General features: G+C 41.0%; 1 protein-coding gene across 1 annotated transcript in view; it reads left to right on the top strand.

Annotated features, from left to right (window-relative positions):
• Positions 1 to 20,399, top strand: part of camkmt (calmodulin-lysine N-methyltransferase) — a 97,858-nt gene that overhangs the window by 49,475 nt on the left and 27,984 nt on the right. The window contains exons 4-6 of the mRNA XM_072437102.1: positions 8,157 to 8,217; positions 9,345 to 9,396; positions 12,393 to 12,456. Of these exons, the coding sequence (XP_072293203.1) occupies positions 8,157 to 8,217; positions 9,345 to 9,396; positions 12,393 to 12,456 (177 nt within the window). The remainder of the gene's footprint in view (positions 1 to 8,156; positions 8,218 to 9,344; positions 9,397 to 12,392; positions 12,457 to 20,399) is intronic.

Below are 20,399 nucleotides of genomic sequence, written 5' to 3'. Positions count from 1 at the left end.
ATGCCACCGAACAGCCCACTGCCCACGAGCTTCCCAAATGTTTGTGCTGCAGGCTAACCCCATTTAACATCTTTATATCACCTTTGTGTAAACATGTGCCGCTGGTCTTCACCCAAGCACTGCCACTGACTTGTATTCATGCTTTGGTGAACTTAAATCCACTGCCATCCCAAATTACTTTTTTTTGGATAGATAGATACAATTTTCAGTATTTCAGCCTGCTGAATTGATATTTCACAAAACCAAATGAAATGTGTTAATTCTAAAAACGATGGTAGTTTGTAGTAGAATTAAATAGTTTTACGTTACAAATAATGATTCCATGTACAAATAATGAAAAATACATAGACTTAACTGACAAAGCACAGCCAGGCGAACACAAACACCAACTAAAGCTGTATAGGAGATTTCAGCAGTGCCGTGTGGATGCACTCACACTCAATTCAAACCACTTTTTACCCCAACGCTACCCATCCCAGTAACCTTTTGTCTATATCATCTTCCTCACTCTTGCCTCTTCACCCAGATAGAAAATCTGCCTCATGTTTAAAGCATATGTGCAGTTGTTGGGCAGACTGCTGAATCCTAGCACACTGAAGGATGTTTGGAGTCTTTGTCCTCTGTTGGCCTTATACCAGTCTTGTTTTCTTGTTTGTTTTTTATTTAATGTATAGTAATGATTTGTGTTGCTTTTATCCTTTTGTTGTTTATGTCAGAGACAACTGATTGATTGAAAATAAATTGTTTTACTCTTTCATTACCTGCACTGAAGGAAAAAAATCTGTTATTGAATTGTTATATTGTGTATAACTAAGGCCATATATATTATGTAAACTGAGTTCTCATTACGTTTACATTTTCTGCAAAGCAAGACCAATCAACCAATGTTAAACAAAGACTTGTTAAGTGCTGGACAATAAGCAATCCATAGTATCAATATGGCTCATTGTTTCCCCCACAGTATCAAATTTGTTTGTTAGGTCACCTGAAATAAATTGCTGTTCATTTTATATTTTTATAAAAAATAATATAAAGACTTCCTCTTCAGTTGAGGCTTTTAAGTCACTAAAAACGCACTGACATTTAACTCATTTAACTAAGAATTGTTTGCTCTTTTATGGATTATTTTTTCATGTTATAATGTGTTTATCAATGTTGTGTTCTCTGTGCAGCACTCTGGAGTCTGTGTTGGTAAAAAATTACCATGCAAGTAAAGTTGGATATAGGACTGGGCAATTACTAGAAATATTGCAAGGTTGAGATTTATTCATGTCGAATGGTCCACAGACAATCCTCTGTCGGTAAAAACAGGTGGTTTTGAGCAAAGGTCAGACATTGTAAGAAGAAATTTGATTACTTTTTGTGTTAAATACACTGATTAAAAGTCTTTATAGTTTATATGTTCATGAAATCATAACTAAAACCCATTTCGTTTTTGAAAGAATAAATAAATTTGAATAAAAAATTGAGATTGATCAATATGAGGGAAAATAAAAAGAATAATAATGATATATATATATATGGATATATATATATATATATATATATGGATATATATATATATATATATATATATATATATATATATTTTTCTCCCATATCACCCAGCCCTAGTTGGATTCGATTAGATAGCCTCCACACACACAATTTACTTTCTCATATAATCAGATGTTGTACGCCCACTATTAATATAAAGAAGCACATGATTTTAGTTGTGTGACTCGCACAGCCCAAACTTTTCTGTCTCAACTCCCTACAGCATCCTTTTCTCCTGCCTTGGCTGTTCTGTGTGTCGTAATTGTTTATATATATTAACATTCACCAAACTTGACAGCTTGGTTCAGGTGACACCCTGTAATTTGACATTCTTGCCTTTCTCCTGAGAAGAGAAATGCAATCTGCTTTTGTGTGTCCCCTCTGTAATCTAGGGTTGTCACGATCCCCATGCCACTCTATGTATGCTAATCAATGAGCGGCGCAGTGCTTGGTCCCCCGTCTGGCAGCCAGCGCTCACACCTCAGCCCTGATATGTCTATTAGCCGCGTGTCAGGGCCTCTTTGTTTCGCCCTCATCCTGTCGCTGCCCTATTTCATCATCTGCGCTCATTCGATTGTTCCTGCGCTCTGTAATTTTGGTTCACCATTCCCCCCTCAAATACACATCTGCAGTCCGGCTATGGAAAAACATGTCGCACTGTGTTTTTGACCATTTCTATACACTGTGTTGTATCAAGTTGCTAAATCACAATTATTTTACATAAAGGGTGTTGTAGTATATTATGTATAATTTCCCAACCAAGTTATCTATAGTCCTCTATATTATTATTGTGATATAGTGGGCTTCATTATGGTGGACCCTATTATTAAAAGGTAATGACAGCACAGACAGCTTGCAGTTATTGGCCTGCACCAGTAAAACCATAGCCACTTAGCTTCTAAACATATGGCCATTTATTGTTAATGGTGGGCTGATATATAAACGTTCTTTACAATATCATCTTATATCCTAAGAGGCCATAATCGTTGGTGAAATTAGCTTTGCCCCAGTACAGTGCAGCTTTTCTGGTCATATTTAGGGTGTTATGTGGCGTCTGCATCTAGTAATGAAGGACTTCAACAATCGTGAACCCAGAAGTGATGCTATTGTAACGTGCATTGGGATGCTAGAGTTGCATTAGGAAAGAGAGGAGTGCGTTTGGACCCTTGCAATTTAAAATTATTTTTCTCACGTTATTAAAACTGTAAAAATCTGTTCCAACCTATTTCATTCCCTTAGTTTGAGTACTGTTTTGACTCTACATAAAATAAGGATCACATGCTGCTAAAGTTGTATTACAGTTATGCACAGTCCTGTATTGTATTTGTCTTGATGCTTGAAGTTTAAGGTGAAGACAACATGGCCGACATGGCGATAGACAGGTGACACACAGTTTGAGGGAGTGAGACAGGCACAGCTCTGACATTTTGCAGCAGATAAGTAAGCTATCAGAGGAGAAGGATAAATAGCAAAGTAAAGATTGGTGTGGGCCCCTCGGAGAGGAGCGGGGGGCCATAATGGCGGCGTGGTGGGCAGATAGCCCCCTGCTCTCATTATACTCTGCCTAATCCAAAAGCATGTTTACTCTGAGAGGCAGAGGAGGGCCCTGCTTATCGAAGCCCCACACAGTCCTGAAGCGTGTGTGTTCAAATGAGCCTATTCCAATGGAAAAGGGATCAGAAGTGTCTCTGAGGCAGACTCTGCTGGCAAGAATGTCGATGCTTATCTCACTCTGCCTGGCTCTTGTGGTAAAAGGCGAATAGGCTATCGGCAGTGCCTATTCACAGCATGTGTGTTTACCAGGGCAGCAGTCCAATGATCATTTAGTAATTACTGGTATTGTTAGCGCACTGCTATCACTGTTTCAGGTCTTTAGAATGTAAGCCGGGTTCGATTTACCACTCTTAAGGACACAGACATGTATTTGAAATCATACCTTTTTCACATTTTAATGATTTGGATCATAATAACTTTTGTTCATCAACTGACATGGCAGTAAAATAATTCACTTGAATATGCTATCTATTCAAGATTTCTGTAATTATTTGAAGTAGACATTGATAGTATTTGGGTCTCACACATAATTGTTGATTATTGTTCAAGTTTTTTTCTTTTGGAGCAAAGCTTTAAATGTGTGTCTTAGTGCTTTTCAGCCCTTCAAAGTCACATTAAGTTGTTTATTATAGCGTTCATAGATGTCTTACATGGTGTATTTCCAAATCACATAACAGTGGTGCAGCTCTCTGGTGCCTCTCAGTGGCACACACTCATTCTCCCAAATGCACTTAACCTCTGTCGTCTAGGTCTTGGTCCCCTTGAAAACCAGATGCTTTCATGGGGCTTTCTGTTAATAAACCCAAGTGATTGGGTCAGCTCCCTCCTCTGACTGTCCTGTGCACAGTGTGCTGTGTTGCAGGAACCGAACCCAGTGTGCTGAGCGCTCGGGCTAATCCGAGCCTCGCTAAAGTAGCCGTGTGAGAGCACAGATTGTCAGTTGATCATGGCTAGCCCAGAGCCTTATCCCTTATTGGATCAACCATGGAGGAGGCTTAGGAATTATCTGAGGCCTTGCTTAATGTGGAGAAGGATCACCGCTGAAGGAGCCACGGAGCACAAGACGCTGTGGGCCCGGGGCAGGAGGAAGACACCGTGTGTGTCACTATGTTAGTAGCAACAGGGAATGAGCCGCATCACGGACCACTTAACCTCATCTTGACACCACTTTCTGTCACCTGAACTGTTTTTCTGGGCATCCACAAACAGGCCGTCTCCAAGTGTCTTTTTATTTCCTATCAGAGCTAAAAATGAACTGTTATTGGTGGTCACTGTATTATATCCAGTGCAGTGCCTAAATTAAAGGCTACACTAGGAATATAGTCAATAGAACTGTACTTTGTTTTATACCATGTCAACATGAGGAGAATTTGTGATGACAAACCCTTTTTTTTTTTCTTTCTAATTTTCCCCACTTCTTTACTTCCATCGATCACCTCCATGGCTTAAATCAGTTTGGGAATTCCCTGGAAGTGCTTTAGGCAGAAGGATGTCTTTGTGTTTGCTGGTTGAAATTCTAAGACTGCTGTACATAGTCTTACCCTGGGCCGTCGAGGATAAACAGAAGAAAATAGAAGGATCAGTGCGTCCCGGTGCATGTGATTAGTTGGGCATATCGGGTTAGATTAAAGGTGCTAGAGTTCTCCGGGTCAGCACTGGGTCACTCTGTCCAGGATACACCAGGGTTTAGGCCAATGACTGTATACAAGGAATGCATTGGGTGTTATAACAGAGATTTACTGTGATCTGATTGGTCAAACTCTCAAAAACCTTCAAACTCTGGCAGGTTCTATGTTGTGATGAGATCTACTTAATCTAGTTTGTTACTTGCGACACAGAGCACTGTGTTGATGTGTAGTTACAATTTAGTAAACCTTCATCCATCACTTTACAACACAGGCAGATTTTATTTATTACAAGTACAGATGCACAAGCAAAAATATACCCAAGTATAAGTATCAAATTACAAACTTAAGTACGTCGTTTGAAGCAATTTCAAGGTATTTTTTTCTCTATAGCCTATTTTTGTATTTTTGCTGAAAGGGAGCGCAAAACATTTAGGCAAGATGTTTCCATAAAGGGGATAAAACAAACTTTATCACAGGGCAGCAAGTCTAAAATCTTAAGAAAAAAACTTTTACTAAGCACTAAATTACTAGTTAAACAATATATTGAAAGGACAGATACATGCTTTCAAATGTAGTGAAGTAAAAGTAAAAAATATCCACTGTAAGTGCAGTACTTTTACTTTGTACTTTGTTACATTCCTCCACTGCCCTAATTATAAAATTGACTTTTCCAAATGTCTTATTTTATAATCGACACACATTGTTCACAGTTTAGTACGTGTTTTCCCCATGAAAACATACAATACAAGAGAGAAAGAGAAAGACCTGTTTCATTTTAAAAAGATACATTTGAACCATCCTTCATTGTCACTGGATTATCAGTATATAAATCCGTTTGGGTTGTAAAAAGAATATTCAAGCCGTAACAATAAGCACGCTACAAAAATCGACCCTATCTCCTGTTTTTCTGCATTTCTCTTAGACTCACACTCACAATGGACAGCCTCCTATCAAGTTAACTACATCGCCTAAGTTCCCGACACCAATAACTATATTAAACGTGCGCAGACCCTCCACTCCCCATACACACACCTTAGTTTGCTCATCTGGTAATTGAAGGTGAGAAATAATTTCATTATCCTGAGGAGGGGTAATCTGCTCTGTGCTGCACTGATCCCTTCATTTCCTACAGTGCAGCGTGACCTGACACCAGCACTATCACCAGAAGCACTTCCTATCACCTCCGCCTATTAATGCTATTGGAGTCAGGGATTAAACGACACATGCACATATGCTTTTCAGAGTTTATTACTGAGAGCATTCCCACATACTTGTGTTATCTGGCATGGCGGAGCACTTTTGCATTAAAACTATGAAGGTTTGGTATTTGCAGAGGCCGAGGTGAGGAGCTGTGTGTGTCTAAAGGTGGATCATGTGCCGTGTCATGTTGCATTACCACCCCCTGCTGCTCAGCCTCTTCCTCCAGACACACAGTAACACAGTGAGGGGCAGCTCTCAGTGTCAAGATGTCACATGTTTGGCACTTGTTTTTTAGTAGAGAATGAAAAATATGTTTTTGCATAAGAAAATAATCTCCAAAAAGGAAATAGGAAATATATATTACTTGCAAATAAGTCTAAAAAGGACTATGTATCACGATTTGACTTTAATATTAGCCAAGAAGGCAAATGCTTGAGGATTTGTCTTTTGCTCTGTATTCATTATAATTGAATAGAGGATATTTTGATGCCATGTTATGTCATGTGTATTTTGTAAGCCAGTCCCTTTAAAACTTTGTGGGAAAACAACAAAAAACTGCAATCAATCTGATTTCCAGAAAGGAGTGTGAAAGTGAAGTGCAATATAATGTGATTTCAATTGAGAAACTAGTATTAACTACAGAATATCACAAAATATGAAAGTTCCAGGTGGTTTTGGCAAATAAAACCACTCAGAGACATCAGTGAAATCAGAGCATGCTGGTTTAACATTTAATAGAAGATTATGACACAGAATCATTTTGATGAAGGCAAAATCTTGAATTTTAGTTTTTATGTTGAGCCCAAAATAAAAGAAAATTTATAAAAAAGTAAATTTATCTGAAATTTCTACCCGGGAAATTCTAAATTGTATTTTTTTCCCCCTTACAACGACTTAAAACCAGTATTCAGATCGGATTTAAATCTTGACGACTTATCATTTTAAAGCGTCAATCATAATCCATTATGTGACAGAGAAACAATGTAAGAACTAGTAAAAAAATATCTTTTTTTTTTTTTAATAGATGCAATGCAGCAAATTGCATGCTTTTTTTTCAAGAACCAACATGCTTATGGTTTTAATGATTCTTTTCTTGCAAATTATGTTTCTGCTTTTTTACACGCTAATGTATGTATTTATTTTTTACTTTTTTAACACATACTCAATCTGTATTTAACACTAATCCTGCATGAAAATGATTAGGGTTAAGGAGATGGACATATGACTTGACCAGTTGCCTTAACCAGCGTAGGATAATGTATTCCTAACTTTCCTCTGTCTGTCACAACTGTCTGCTTGAAGTGGCACAAGGATACAAAATTTAAAAATGTGTCATCTCCTAAAGTCGAACATGTCTTGACACTCCAGTAATGCACTATATATATTTACCAGCTGTCAGTGTTTGTGCGAGCATGTGTCTGGCGCATGTCTAATGAGGAAAAGGCATATTTGGACATTTTATCAATAGGCATTATTAAATCCTGCTTGCTTGAGCTAATCTCCAGCGACCGGAGTGTGCGAGTGTGTGGCGATGTCTGCCCTGCGAGGTGAAGAGAGCCCGCCTGTAAGCTGCTTATTATATTGACTTCCACCTTTCCTCCCCTCCCTCCTTATACTCGTTACCTTGTTCACTTTTTCCCTCGCCTGCGTTCTCCAATTCTATATTTTCATTTCATTTAGCGCGCACACACAACGCACACACAACGAGCATCGCCAAGCTCCCCTGTTCAAAGCCAGAAAAAGCCCAAGTTTTATTCAAATGACTGTTTACTTCTTCTACTGCCAAGTTGTGTGTTTTTGTCAGGGAAGAGAGACAAAATGGGTCTAAGTGTGTGTTACTTGCACAGCAGAAAGAGAAGGGCTGACTGTAGGTGATAAGGCAGACAGGCCTGCTCGCTGCGATTATCACCCACCGGACCCCCTGTCTCTCTCTCTTCCTCACACAGCACACACTATAGCCCAGCGAGGGAGCGTGCGACTCGGATTTAGGATAGACAGACAGATGGACAGTGCACAGAGAAGCGAGGAAGCCTTGGATCACAGGCAACGTGGATCACACAAGAAAAGAAAAAGCAGCACAGACGGCACGGCACAATGCAATTATGCTACACAGTCATTGTCTTGCTATTTCTCATTTTGTGGCCGTTTGATGTTGAGACGCTGGGATGCAGGAAGCTCACACAACAGAAGTTAGATATACTGTATGTGTTTGAAGTAACACTGTTCTCTGTTTTCCAGGTGTGTGGCCGTCAGAAGAGGTGATGGCTCACTTCTGTCTGCAGAAACGCACCTTGTTCAAGTGAGTCTGGTCTCAGAAACATCTTCATGAAGGCCCAGATGTAACATTGATTCATAATTTGTAATTGATTTGTAAGCATTATAATACAACTTTAAGTACTATATGAAACCCTACCCAATATCCTGGACTGAATATGAACGGGTAGTGGATATGAAAATTCCCTGAGCTAAGCGATCATTGGTTAGCATCATTGGTCATATCACCTCAATTCCTTATTAGGAAATGAGAGGTTTTGTCTATAGGAGTTTTTGATTATAAGAGTTTTGTTTATAAGAGTTCTTCTATTAAGAGTGTTTTTTTGTTTGTTTGTTTTTCCTCTGTATCTACCTGCGTTGCAACCATGAAATTTCCCCATGTGTGGACAATAAAGGAATATCTTGTCTTATCTTATCTTATATCTCACCTAAATATTATTCTATCGCCAACAACTAGTTAACCTTTTGAGCTTTGTGTCGGGAGGGCCTTGTCAGCTGTCTTGCCCTTAAAAACTTCAATAACAAACTGCAAACTTCCACGAACATCTGACTATGCCTTTGTAATACCTTCATATCAGGATTGTGAATGTAAACGCTGTAATAGTATCAGTCCGCACTATTGCACTCCATGCAGTGCTGCTGTGTGCTGCTCTTTCCCCTGCGCTGATGTGCCATATGGAGGCTTGGCCTGCGGCATGAGGCTGCAACCACCCAGGCACCTTTGATTTCCACTCAAGGTGGAACATCACCCTTTGATTTGCTGTTTTAACATTCAAGAGGCGGGAGGCGAGAAGGAGAGGGCTATCGATCAGAGCGGCCAAGTGAAGGTCAGCCGTGGAGGGGGCAGGATGAAACAGGGAGCGGAGCAGTGGAGGGCTGGAGGAGATGAAAGAGGAAGAGGATGGAGAGAGGGGCTGAATGAGCACGCAGTCAGCACGGCCCAGAGTGTAGCTCCCATTTCCCGCTGATTGAGCTTGTGCTTCTCCATGTTCAGTATGCGGCTTTCAGGTTGACGCTTGAATTGATATTTCTTAGCCTGCTGTGTTTACTGTGTGAGTGTATGTACATCCCTGTACTTGTGTGTGCTAAGCGGCGGCTTGTGGCCAGCTAAAGTAACTCTGACTGTGGTGTGTGTTTTCTGCTCTCTCTCAGGGGCGCCGTGTGTGAGCTAGGAGGAGGGATGACTTGTCTGGCTGGCCTCATGGTAAGTGAGCTCGCACAGGAGAAGTGGTGTACTAATGAAACTGACCCCCGCCGGTCGATACTCAAACAGCATGGGCACACACGATCTGTAACTATTCATATCAGCTGTCATCGTGTGCTAACGGCTCTTCTACAAGAGAGGGAGCTACACATGTCTTCAAAATCCTCATTTAACCTGAACCACTTACACCCAAAAAGGAAGGCTTATTTTTAACGTGGCTCTATCTACAAGACATACCTTATTCTTAGCTTATCTTATTATATTATTATATTATTGTCTTCGTCACGCTTCTACTTGCTAGGTTTGTAACTCACTATTTCCCAACCAATGTAACATTAGCTGGAATTCTAATGATTGTGCATAAAAAAGAGATCCCCTTACTTACTTATACTTAGCCATATGATATAACTTCACTCGCTGAGTTTGCTAGCTCTGCTGCTAAAAGCTGGCCTCCATCGACATGTGTCACACTGACACATACATATAGCTGCACTTGGACAGCTATAGGGTTTATTAGCGCAGGTCTTAAGGGCCCCTCCACATTGCAGGCGTCAGTGTCCCATCGATCCTTTCTCCAGTCATGTGTGTGTATGGTCCAGTTTATCCCCTGCCAGTCGATACGCCATGTTGTGACATTGGCTTGAGATGGAATTCTTCCTACACACCTCTCCTTCACCGCCTGCTCCTCCACAGGCCGACACTGACACCGCCTTTAACACGGGCTCTCCTATTCCTGACTCCATTATATTATATTATATATATATTATATTATGCTTCAATTATATTATTATATTCTTTGTTATAAGGGTGGAAGTTAATTGATTAATCACAACTAATCGATTATAGAAACAATGGTCAATCATTTAGTGATCAAATAATCAAATACTCAAATATAATCGAAATGTCCTCCAGTGGCATCTCTTTAGCTTTATCTGGGTTAAACGTATTAAATATCTTCACAGGAATGCAATCCAAACAACAAATTGATTTATCAAAAGATGAATATATGGATAAATTGATTTGCCATATAATTGTTAGTTGCAGCCCATGTACATGGACAAAACAGGAAGACCATGTGATACTCAATAGATGGTCAATGTGTTACTTATGAAACAAAACTTAACTCCTTTAACTAATTGTATTAGTCAAAGTATCCAGTGTTCTGTGCATTACAAATGAAGCTTAGGCCCGGAGCTGAATACAATGGTTGCAGGTTGGTCTCCTCTTCTTCCAGTCAGATGCTCTGATCTGACCTGCAGGACCTTCTTTTTGAGCAGATGGTGAATATGTGGTACCAAATGACCCTCTGCACTTGCTCCCAGGACATGCACCAGAATGTGGTGTGAATGTGGTGTGAAGTCATCACTGTCTCAACCACTAGGCTTGAATATTCATTTTCATTTGTTTTTTGTGTGAATATTATGGACTTTATGCAAAGTAACATGCTTTTGTCTATGATAATATATTTAAATTTGCATGCCTTATAGTTATAATCACAAATCTGTTAAAAAGAAAAAAGATTAAAGCCTAACCTGTAATAAATAATCAAAAACTTATTATTACCATGCTTTAATTATCAGCCCCACCAATCCCATTTTTCTTTATTATAAAAATAGTCTTTTGATTTTCCATTTGCTGCAATATTCTAAATTATATAATAAAATTGCAGTTGAATTGATCAATAATGATTACAGCGTGAGGCAGTGTCGGAATGCAAATGCCAAAACGCAATTAAGAAAAGAAAAAAAAATCATACAATTATGTTAACTATAAAAATTATTTATTTTCTTATAGATCATGTGCAATTGGAATCATGCAGTGTCGAGATTAATAATTATAATAGTAACAATCGTAAAAGTAGTAATAATAATAATAGACACAAATAGTCACAAATATAAAATCCATAAAATTCTGGCTTCACGTTTTTATTGGACAGCACTAGTTTTGTCACTTTGATACTCATACTTGATACTCAATACCGATTTCAATACCACAATCATGGTAATTAAAAATGCTCTTTTATTAGACTTTATTTGATCATATACTTGTTCTGATAGAGCTCACGATCATTTTAAGACGTTTGGGAAAGTTTTGTATCCGTGCATGCTCAAACAAGTATCTAGTTTCCATACTAGTTCTAGTATTGATTAGTATCTGATTTTAGATAATGTTCACAATCCTTACATCGATAGCATGAAATTAAGAGAAACAGAGGGTATAGACATTCAGCAATTGCTCAAGGCCGTGAATTGAACCCAAGAGCACCACCAGCGAGCTTGAAAACTTTCTTCTATAGACTCACTTCATATGCCGCACACTGTCTGTCCTCCTGCTTATACTAGAGTGCCTCACAATACTCCCTCTCACTCAATACGCACATTTCTTAACACAACCCGACACGCACTCTCCGATATGAAAAACACGTTGGTAAAGAAATGCACCTTTGAAAAGAGGTTTTTAGTCAAGCGCGCACACCTCTCTCCCACTATCTATATCTCTTTCCCTCTATCCATTCTCCCTTTTTGTTCTCCCCATCTCCGATATAGTCTCCGCTGCTGCAAAGTTATATGAAGGGCATCAGGCAGGCCGCGGCGAGCTGAGTGCAGAGTGACAGCGACAGGCAGCGAGCGCCGGAGTGATGGCTCGGCCCGATAAATACCCAAGCGTCAAATGAAAAGGCTCTACGCTTGCCATCATCCCCTGTCACAATGCAATTACCGAACAGAGTGATAGCAAGATAGCAGCTGCCCCCACCGCTAGCCACAATGATAAAAGTATTGACTGATTTGATTGAATGATTAAAATAATGCAGACGTAAAAATTGGGGTGGGCGAGATAGAGGCAAAATGGCATGGAGAGAGAGAGTGGGGGCGAATCTTTGTAGATATGTCATTGCTGTGTATGTAAGTAATGTGTGTTTGCTTCATCTAAAGGCGCGTTTGGTTTGGGTTCTTTTGTGCGCTGTTGTGTCATTTCTTTGTCTCTCTGTCTCGCAGGTTGCCATTTGTGCTGACGTGAGGGAAGTTCTGCTATCAGATGGGAATGAGAAGTCTATTCACAGTATCCTTTCATGGGCCGCCTGTGTTTCATTTGCCTGTGCGGTCGCTATCGCTGCATCGCTTCCTCATGGATTCATGTATTTATATGCACTTATGCTCATTCATATTCATTTGTGTCATTTAATGTCCATGTGGAAGACAAAAAAAAAAAGGTTTGGTTTAAATTAAAGTAAAATCTATTTTATAGTTATCTGCACTTGATAGGCAATGTGTTTTTAAATCCAATATATTTCACACACTATATTGCATTGTACAGGTAATGACCCATTATATTACATCTTTTATAATTATATACATCTTTTATAATTGTTTCTCTTTTTCCGGGAGTGTGATTTTGCATAGGGTGGCTGCTGATCTCTGTAGCAGCTAAGTAGTTAAATGCAGCTTACAAAGCTGTTCCAAGTCCCCCAGAGAAACCATGCAGTATTGACTTGTTGGTACACATTTTGGATAAATAGCAGTCAAAAATAAAAGTAGGCACGGGGGAGATTAAGGTGAATATAGAATAATAAAGAGCTATATAATTCTTATATATAACTTTATACTTTATACTAAAAGTATGTCTTGGGCAGAGCATGGATATCACGGCACATAGAATAAAACAGTATTGTAACTAACTGCAACATTTTAATTCAAGTTCAAAAAAGTTTTTTTAACAAAAAGTTAAACATGCGCAATTTAAAGTTTATTGTGGTAAATCTTTGTTGTCACCTATAATACTGCTCTTGAAGTACTTACCTTTCTCATCGGGTTTTGTTGTTTTTCCATTTCACTTTTTGATTCCAAAGTAGTTAATAAAAGCACCTAAACCTTGACTACTCTCCAGCCCTGAAAACCCAAGATTGGCTTCTTGAATTATCTTTTATATTTGGGTAAAATGGAGCAGATGGGGCACCAGCCATGACAAATATCCAGCAATTGTGCGCTTGTGTACCAGTGTTGGGCCCACAATGCCATGTTAAGAGCACAGTAATTGCCATCCTGTCAGATTTAGCTCGAGACTTCATCCAGGGTTAAAGCTTGATGAGTGTTTTGGAAGCTAGGAACAATCAAGTTTTGTTGTTTAAGATGTTTTTGGGTGCAAGTGGTTTGGACTGAGGCCTATAATTAAGTTTTTAGGACCAATCTGAAGGTGAATTTTTTGTAGTTGGAGTGGTTTATTGATCAACTCACGTTTGTCAGCTTAAAACATGGCATTTTTCACTTGTCTCATTTTTTTCTGGCTTCCCATCGTAGCCAACCCCTTTTCAATGTCCCCCACCACTCCAGCAGCTGAAAAAGCAGACTCCAGTCCTGCAGTTTATCCACAAAAACCGGAAATATAAATACACATTTCTTCCCCATTGACTGATACAACACTTCCATATTTAGCTCTGCTTACATTATCTCTCCCATAGTTGTCTACAATGCTCCTTTACCAATCACAATAAGCCCAAACAATACTCGCTGGAGCCCGTAACTCACTCGCACACTTTTGGGCACACAAACAATGTTCTATTGACTAGCTGCTTTGTTTCACACTGCAAACCCAGAGAGCATTGTAAGTGAAATCATAGACGGAATGGACCAAATATACACAGAAGCTACAGAAAAACATTGTTTCGCACACTGAAGGCTTCGGAGGGCAGTTCGGCTCGCACAGGAAGCAGCTGAGCTTTGTCTTAGTCCGATGGACACTGATAAACAAGGCATTATTGAGCTGCGAGTGTAAGAATGGAAACTGATAGTTGGTTATGATATACTGTAGCAAAGTGGTAGCAGTTCAAAAGATTACACTGGAAAATTGGAGAAAAGGTAAACTATGGAATTAGGTTTCTCAATGGCATACCACAAAGCTGGTTGATTTATTTTGAGTGGAGTTTGCTTACATTTCCCGTGGTACACCTCTCTTTTCCCTCTCACTCTCCAAAGGCATGCAAATGTTTAAGAAAACATATATCGTATTAATTTAGTTTGTTTAAAAATGCATGTTTTATTTTCAAAGTTCTCCATTAAAAGACTTAATTAAACCATAGACTATGAGTGGGATAGACCCTAGGGCCACGACTCGGGGGAACTATGAACTACCACACAGATGCACCACATACATTTGGACGAACAGATGGAAACTATATTACGCTATAATAAGTCATATTTACACTGTAACTGGTATAGATGTTCATTAATGTGCACTTTCCTCATTAAAAAGTTTGATAATTGAAATAATCTGCACAACAGTAAAAGCAGACCAATGTGGAGAAACAGTCCTCAAACATAATATCTTATTATTCAGTAATAATAATATTAATATTATTACTGAACAATAAGATATTTACCCAAGGTCGTCCATGAAATAATTGTCCAAACTAGGCCTGCATGTGACGTACCTAAACTGTTGACTAATACATTGATTATGCTGTATAAACCTACCACAAGAGGGACAGACAATAATACACAGCCCTATTTGTATTTTGCAGTGAACATGTAATTCAAATTTCTTGCACATTGGCATCTACTTATCTGGCATTCTTCCTCCGGTGTTTAAAAGTTTTTAAGTTGAGGATGTTTATACAGACGGGAAGTCCAGGAAACAGCTCTTGACCTTGGATGATGGTTGTTTTTAAGTACGATCGATGGACGTCATTGCCCGCTTGTCTACTTGAAATGCTGTGCCTAATTAGGCCCGAGCGCCACAAGCTGGCGAGAGGCCTATTAATCTCGTAAGGCCGTGCGAAGCACGGCTGCGAAAGTGCGCACGTAGTGCGCACGAAATCTAGCGCGAAGCGCTCGCCCACTTCCAAACACTCACTAACGCACTCCTTCACTCACGCACGCCCCGTGCATACTAATTAGTAGCAGAAAAATGGAACATTACCGTTGTAAACGGGCGAAGCCCGTGCAAAAGTGCGCACTAAACGAGCACTTTACATTGGGATGACGACCGCTTCGCGGTCGTCATCCCCATATAAAGCACTCATTTGCCCTCACGTAGTAGCTCACGAATATGTTCCCCATCTCTTGCATGTTCCGTGCATATAAGCATGTAATGCAAAAATTTAACATTATTACTGTATAGAGGGCCAAAAACACAAAGTGGGCGGAGCCCACTCAAAATTAACGAAAGTACCCGTCAGTGACCAGGGACCCACACCATGAGGTAGGAAAGCGCGAGCGCTTTCCGAAAATGTATAGTTTATGATATTTGAAAAATGGGAAACATTGTTTTCGCATCGGAATATTTAGGCCCGAGCCCCAGCAGGGCGGAGGGCCTATTGCTCCCGCAACGCTGCCGAAGGCAGCCCGCATGTTTGGTAACCCGTCGCCCCTGGCAAGTACAGTGAACTAGCCCATGCCGAAGGCATGGATCATGCATACTTACTCCTGCTATGACAGAACAGCAGCGCGAAGCGCTGCATTCCTCCAAAAACCCTCCTGGCATCGTCCCGTACGCGAGAATCCATGCCGCAGGCATGGGCCATGCTTGTATCTGCTCAAATCAATGGAAGTCTATGGGGAGTGGGCGGGGCATCCCGACGGAATAAGGAGTGACGAGCGCGTAAGCGCTCGTAATGATGATTCCACCCCATGGCGGCATGGGGAAGGCTTAGAGCTTTCAAACGATGTATAATTTGTTGTTATAGTGGAAACGGCTATATTGTTTTTGCTAAAAATATTATTATTTTTATTAGGCCCGAGCGCCACAAGCTGGCGAGAGGCCTATTAATCTCGTAAGGCCGTGCGAAGCACGGCTGCGAAAGTGCGCACGTAGTGCGCACGAAATCGAGCGCGAAGCGCTCGCCCACTTCCAAACACTCACTAACGCACTCCTTCACTCACGCACGCCCCGTGCATACTAATTAATAGTAGGAAAATGGAACATTACCGTTGTAAACGGGCGAAGCCCGTGCAAAAGTGCGCACTAAACGAGCACTTTACATTGGGATGACGACCGCTTCGCGGTCGTCATCCCCATATAAAGCACTCATTTGCCCTAAGTAGCTCACGAATACGTTCCCCATCTCTTGCATGTTCCGTGCATATAAGCATGTAATGCAAAAATTGAACATTATTACTGTATAGAGGGCCAAAAACACAAAGTGGGCGGAGCCCACTCAAAATTAACGAAAGTACCCGTCAGTGACCAGGGACCCACACCATGAGGTAGGAAAGCGCGAGCGCTTTCCGAAAATGTATAGTTTATGATATTTGAAAAATGGGAAACATTGTTTTCGCATCGGAATATTCTTCTTCTTCTTCTTCTCGGGACCAACCCCCCTATTTTTCACCCAGTGAACATTGACGAAAAGTCACAAAAAATTGCACACCTCTAAAAATCGTGCCTCTCTACATTCTGGCTATTTCCCTTTTCTAAAATAAAAAAATTGGCGCGTCAGCGCCCCCAAATGGACCAAAAATGCATTGAGAGATGGGAAATGACCCAAAAAAAATCTGATCGTAGAATCATGAAATTTGGCGCAGAGGTAGATGGTGACAAGAGAAGTAAAAAATATTATTACGGCAACGCCGTCCGCCCAACCAAATGTCGGCCATAGTGCTTCAAAAATGGCTAAACATGATTTTGGAGTTTTTCCAAACGTCGTACTTTTACGAACTCCTCCCAGGGAGTTGGCCCTAAAAAGCTGAAATTTGGTGAAAATGCTACTGAGGAGTGGGACATCAAAAGTTATCCAAATTACATTGATACCTCTCACGGTCTCTGTGCGGCGAAGCCGCAAACTGTAGCTAGAATTTCAGAAATCTCCCATATTTAAAATTTCTGCCGTTTGCGCAGATAAAGTCCGAATTGCGTCAAATTAGAATCAGTTGTTAAACTCTTTGCCCTAAACCCACTTGAAGTGAAATAAATTCATTTGGCGCCACAGCGCCCCCTACAGATTTTATATGGAGGTTAAATGTTTAGTTTTGCGAAATTATATGAAATTTGACACACAACTCAATTTTAGCATCCCCATCAAAAAAGTCAATGAGACCCATGTCATAATTGTTATGGCGTTGCCGTAACGATGACCGAAACCATCCATGTTATTCCAATGGGGAAATCGCCAGAACATGTTTACACTTTATACTTTCACAAACTCCTCTTAGGGCGTTAGCCCGATTAACCTGAAATTTGGTGAGACTCATCTTCAGGGGTGGACCATCAAAAGTGATCCACATTTTTATTCAAAGAGTCACGGTGTCTGTGCGGCAAAGCCGCACATTGTGCCAAGAATTCAAAATAAAATTGCTTTTTGATGGTAAAACAAAGGGGAGAAGATGTGACAGCGTCACAGATTCAGCAGTAGGTGCAATAAAAGGACAATTGGGGCGCGTTAGCGCCCCCTCCTCTTGCGGCGTGGCGGCGTGGCGAGGGCCGATCATTGCCGCTTGCGGCTATATTTAGGCCCGAGCGCCACAAGCTGGCGAGAGGCCTATTAATCTCGTAAGGCCGTGCGAAGCACGGCTGCGAAAGTGCGCATGTAGTGCGCACGAAATCGAGCGCGAAGCGCTCGCCCACTTCCAAACACTCACTAACGCACTCCTTTTCTCATGCACGCCCCGTGCATACTAATTAGTAGTAGGAAAATGGAACATTACCGTTGTAAACGGGCGAAGCCCGTGCAAAAGTGCGCACTAAACGAGCACTTTAAATTGAGATGACGACCGCGAAGCGGTCGTCATCCCCATATAAAGCACTCATTTGTGCTAAGTAGCTCACGAATACGTTCCCCATCTCTTGCATGTTCCGTGCATATAAGCATGTAATGCAAAAATTGAACATTATTACTGTATAGAGGGCCAAAAACACAAAGTGGGCGGAGCCCACTCAAAATTAACGAAAGTACCCGTCAGTGACCAGGGACCCACACCATGAGGTAGGAAAGCGCGAGCGCTTTCCGAAAATGTATAGTTTATGATATTTGAAAAATGGGAAACATTGTTTTCGCATCGGAATATTTAGGCCCGAGCCCCAGCAGGGCGGAGGGCCTATTGCTCCCGCAACGCTGCCGAAGGCAGCCCGCATGTTTGGTAACCCGTCGCCCCTGGCAAGTACAGTGAACTAGCCCATGCCGAAGGCATGGATCATGCATACTTACTCCTGCTATGACAGAAATAGTCAACAATTAGTGAATGGGCGTAGCCCATTCACTAATTGTTGACAACAGCAGCGCGAAGCGCTGCATTCCTCCAAAAACCCTCCTGGCATCGTCCCGTACGCGAGAATCCATGCCGCAGGCATGGGCCATGCTTGTATCTGCTCAAATCAATGGAAGTCTATGGGGAGTGGGCGGGGCATCCCGACGGAATAGGGAGTGACGAGCGCGTAAGCGCTCGTAATGATGATTCCACCCCATGGCGGCATGGGGAAGGCTTAGAGCTTTCAAACGATGTATAATTTGTTGTTATAGTGGAAACGGCTATATTGTTTTTGCTAAAAATATTATTATTTTTATTAGGCCCGAGCGCCACAAGCTGGCGAGAGGCCTATTAAACTCGTAAGGCCGTGCGAAGCACGGCTGCGAAAGTGCGCACGTAGTGCGCACGAAATCGAGCGCGAAGCGCTCGCCCACTTCCAAACACTCACTAACGCACTCCTTCACTCACGCACGCCCCGTGCATACTAATTAATAGTAGGAAAATGGAACATTACCGTTGTAAACGGGCGAAGCCCGTGCAAAAGTGCGCACTAAACGAGCACTTTACATTGAGATGACGACCGCGAAGCAGTCGTCATCCCCATATAAAGCACTCATTTGCGCTAAGTAGCTCACGAATACGTTCCCCATCTCTTGCATGTTCCGTGCATATAAGCATGTAATGCAAAAATTGAACATTATTACTGTATAGAGGGCCAAAAACACAAAGTGGGCGGAGCCCACTCAAAATTAACGAAAGTACCCGTCAGTGACCAGGGACCCACACCATGAGGTAGGAAAGCGCGAGCGCTTTCCGAAAATGTATAGTTTATGATATTTGAAAAATGGGAAACATTGTTTTCGCATTGGAATATTATTCTTTCTTCTTCTTCTTCTTCTTCTTCTCGGGACCAACCCCCCTATTTTTCACCCAGTGAACATTGACGAAAAGTCACAAAAATGTTCACACCTCTAAAAATCGTGCCTCTCTACATTCTGGCTATTTCCCTTTTCTAAAATAAAAAAAATTGGCGCGTCAGCGCCCCCAAATGTACCAAAAATGCATTGAGAGATGGGAAATGACCCAAAAAAAATCTGATCGTAGAATCATGAAATTTGGCGCAGAGGTAGATGGTGACAAGAGAAATAAAAAATATTATTACGGCAACGCCGTCCGCCCAACCAAATGTCGGCCATATTGCTTCAAAAATGGCTAAACATGACTTCGGAGTTTTTCCAAACGTCGTACTTTTACGAACTCCTCCCAGGGCGTTGGCCCTAAAAAGCTGAAATTTGGTGAAAATGCTACTGAGGAGTGGGACATCAAAAGTTATCCAAATTACATTGATACCTCTCACGGTCTCTGTGCGGCGAAGCCGCAAACTGTAGCTAGAATTTCAGAAATCTCCCATATTTAAAATTTCTGCCGTTTGCGCAGATAAAGTCTGAATTGCGTCAAATTAGAATCAGTTGTTAAACTCTTTGCCCTAAACCTACTTGAAGTGAAATAAATTCATTTGGCGCCACAGCGCCCCCTACAGATTTTATATGGAGGTTAAATGTTTAGTTTTGCGAAATTATATGAAATTTGACACACAACTCAATTTTAGCATCCCCATCAAAAAAGTCAATGAGACCCATGTCATAATTGTTATGGCGTTGCCGTAACGATGACCGAAACCTTTCATGTTATTCCAATGGGGAAATCGCCAGAACATGTTTACACTTTAGACTTTCACAAACTCCTCCCAGGGCGTCAGCCCTATTAACCTGAAATTTGGTGAGACTCATCTTCAGGGGTGGACCATCAAAAGTTATCCACATTTTC

The sequence above is a fragment of the Eucyclogobius newberryi genome, unplaced genomic scaffold (assembly GCF_026437365.1).
Source record: "Eucyclogobius newberryi isolate DKJ021-1_F unplaced genomic scaffold, fEucNew1.0.hap1 SCAF_8, whole genome shotgun sequence".
Classification (NCBI taxonomy): Eukaryota; Metazoa; Chordata; class Actinopteri; order Gobiiformes; family Gobiidae; genus Eucyclogobius; species Eucyclogobius newberryi.
Note: the sequence above shows the minus strand (reverse complement) of the source record. Positions and strands in the feature narration are given on the sequence as shown.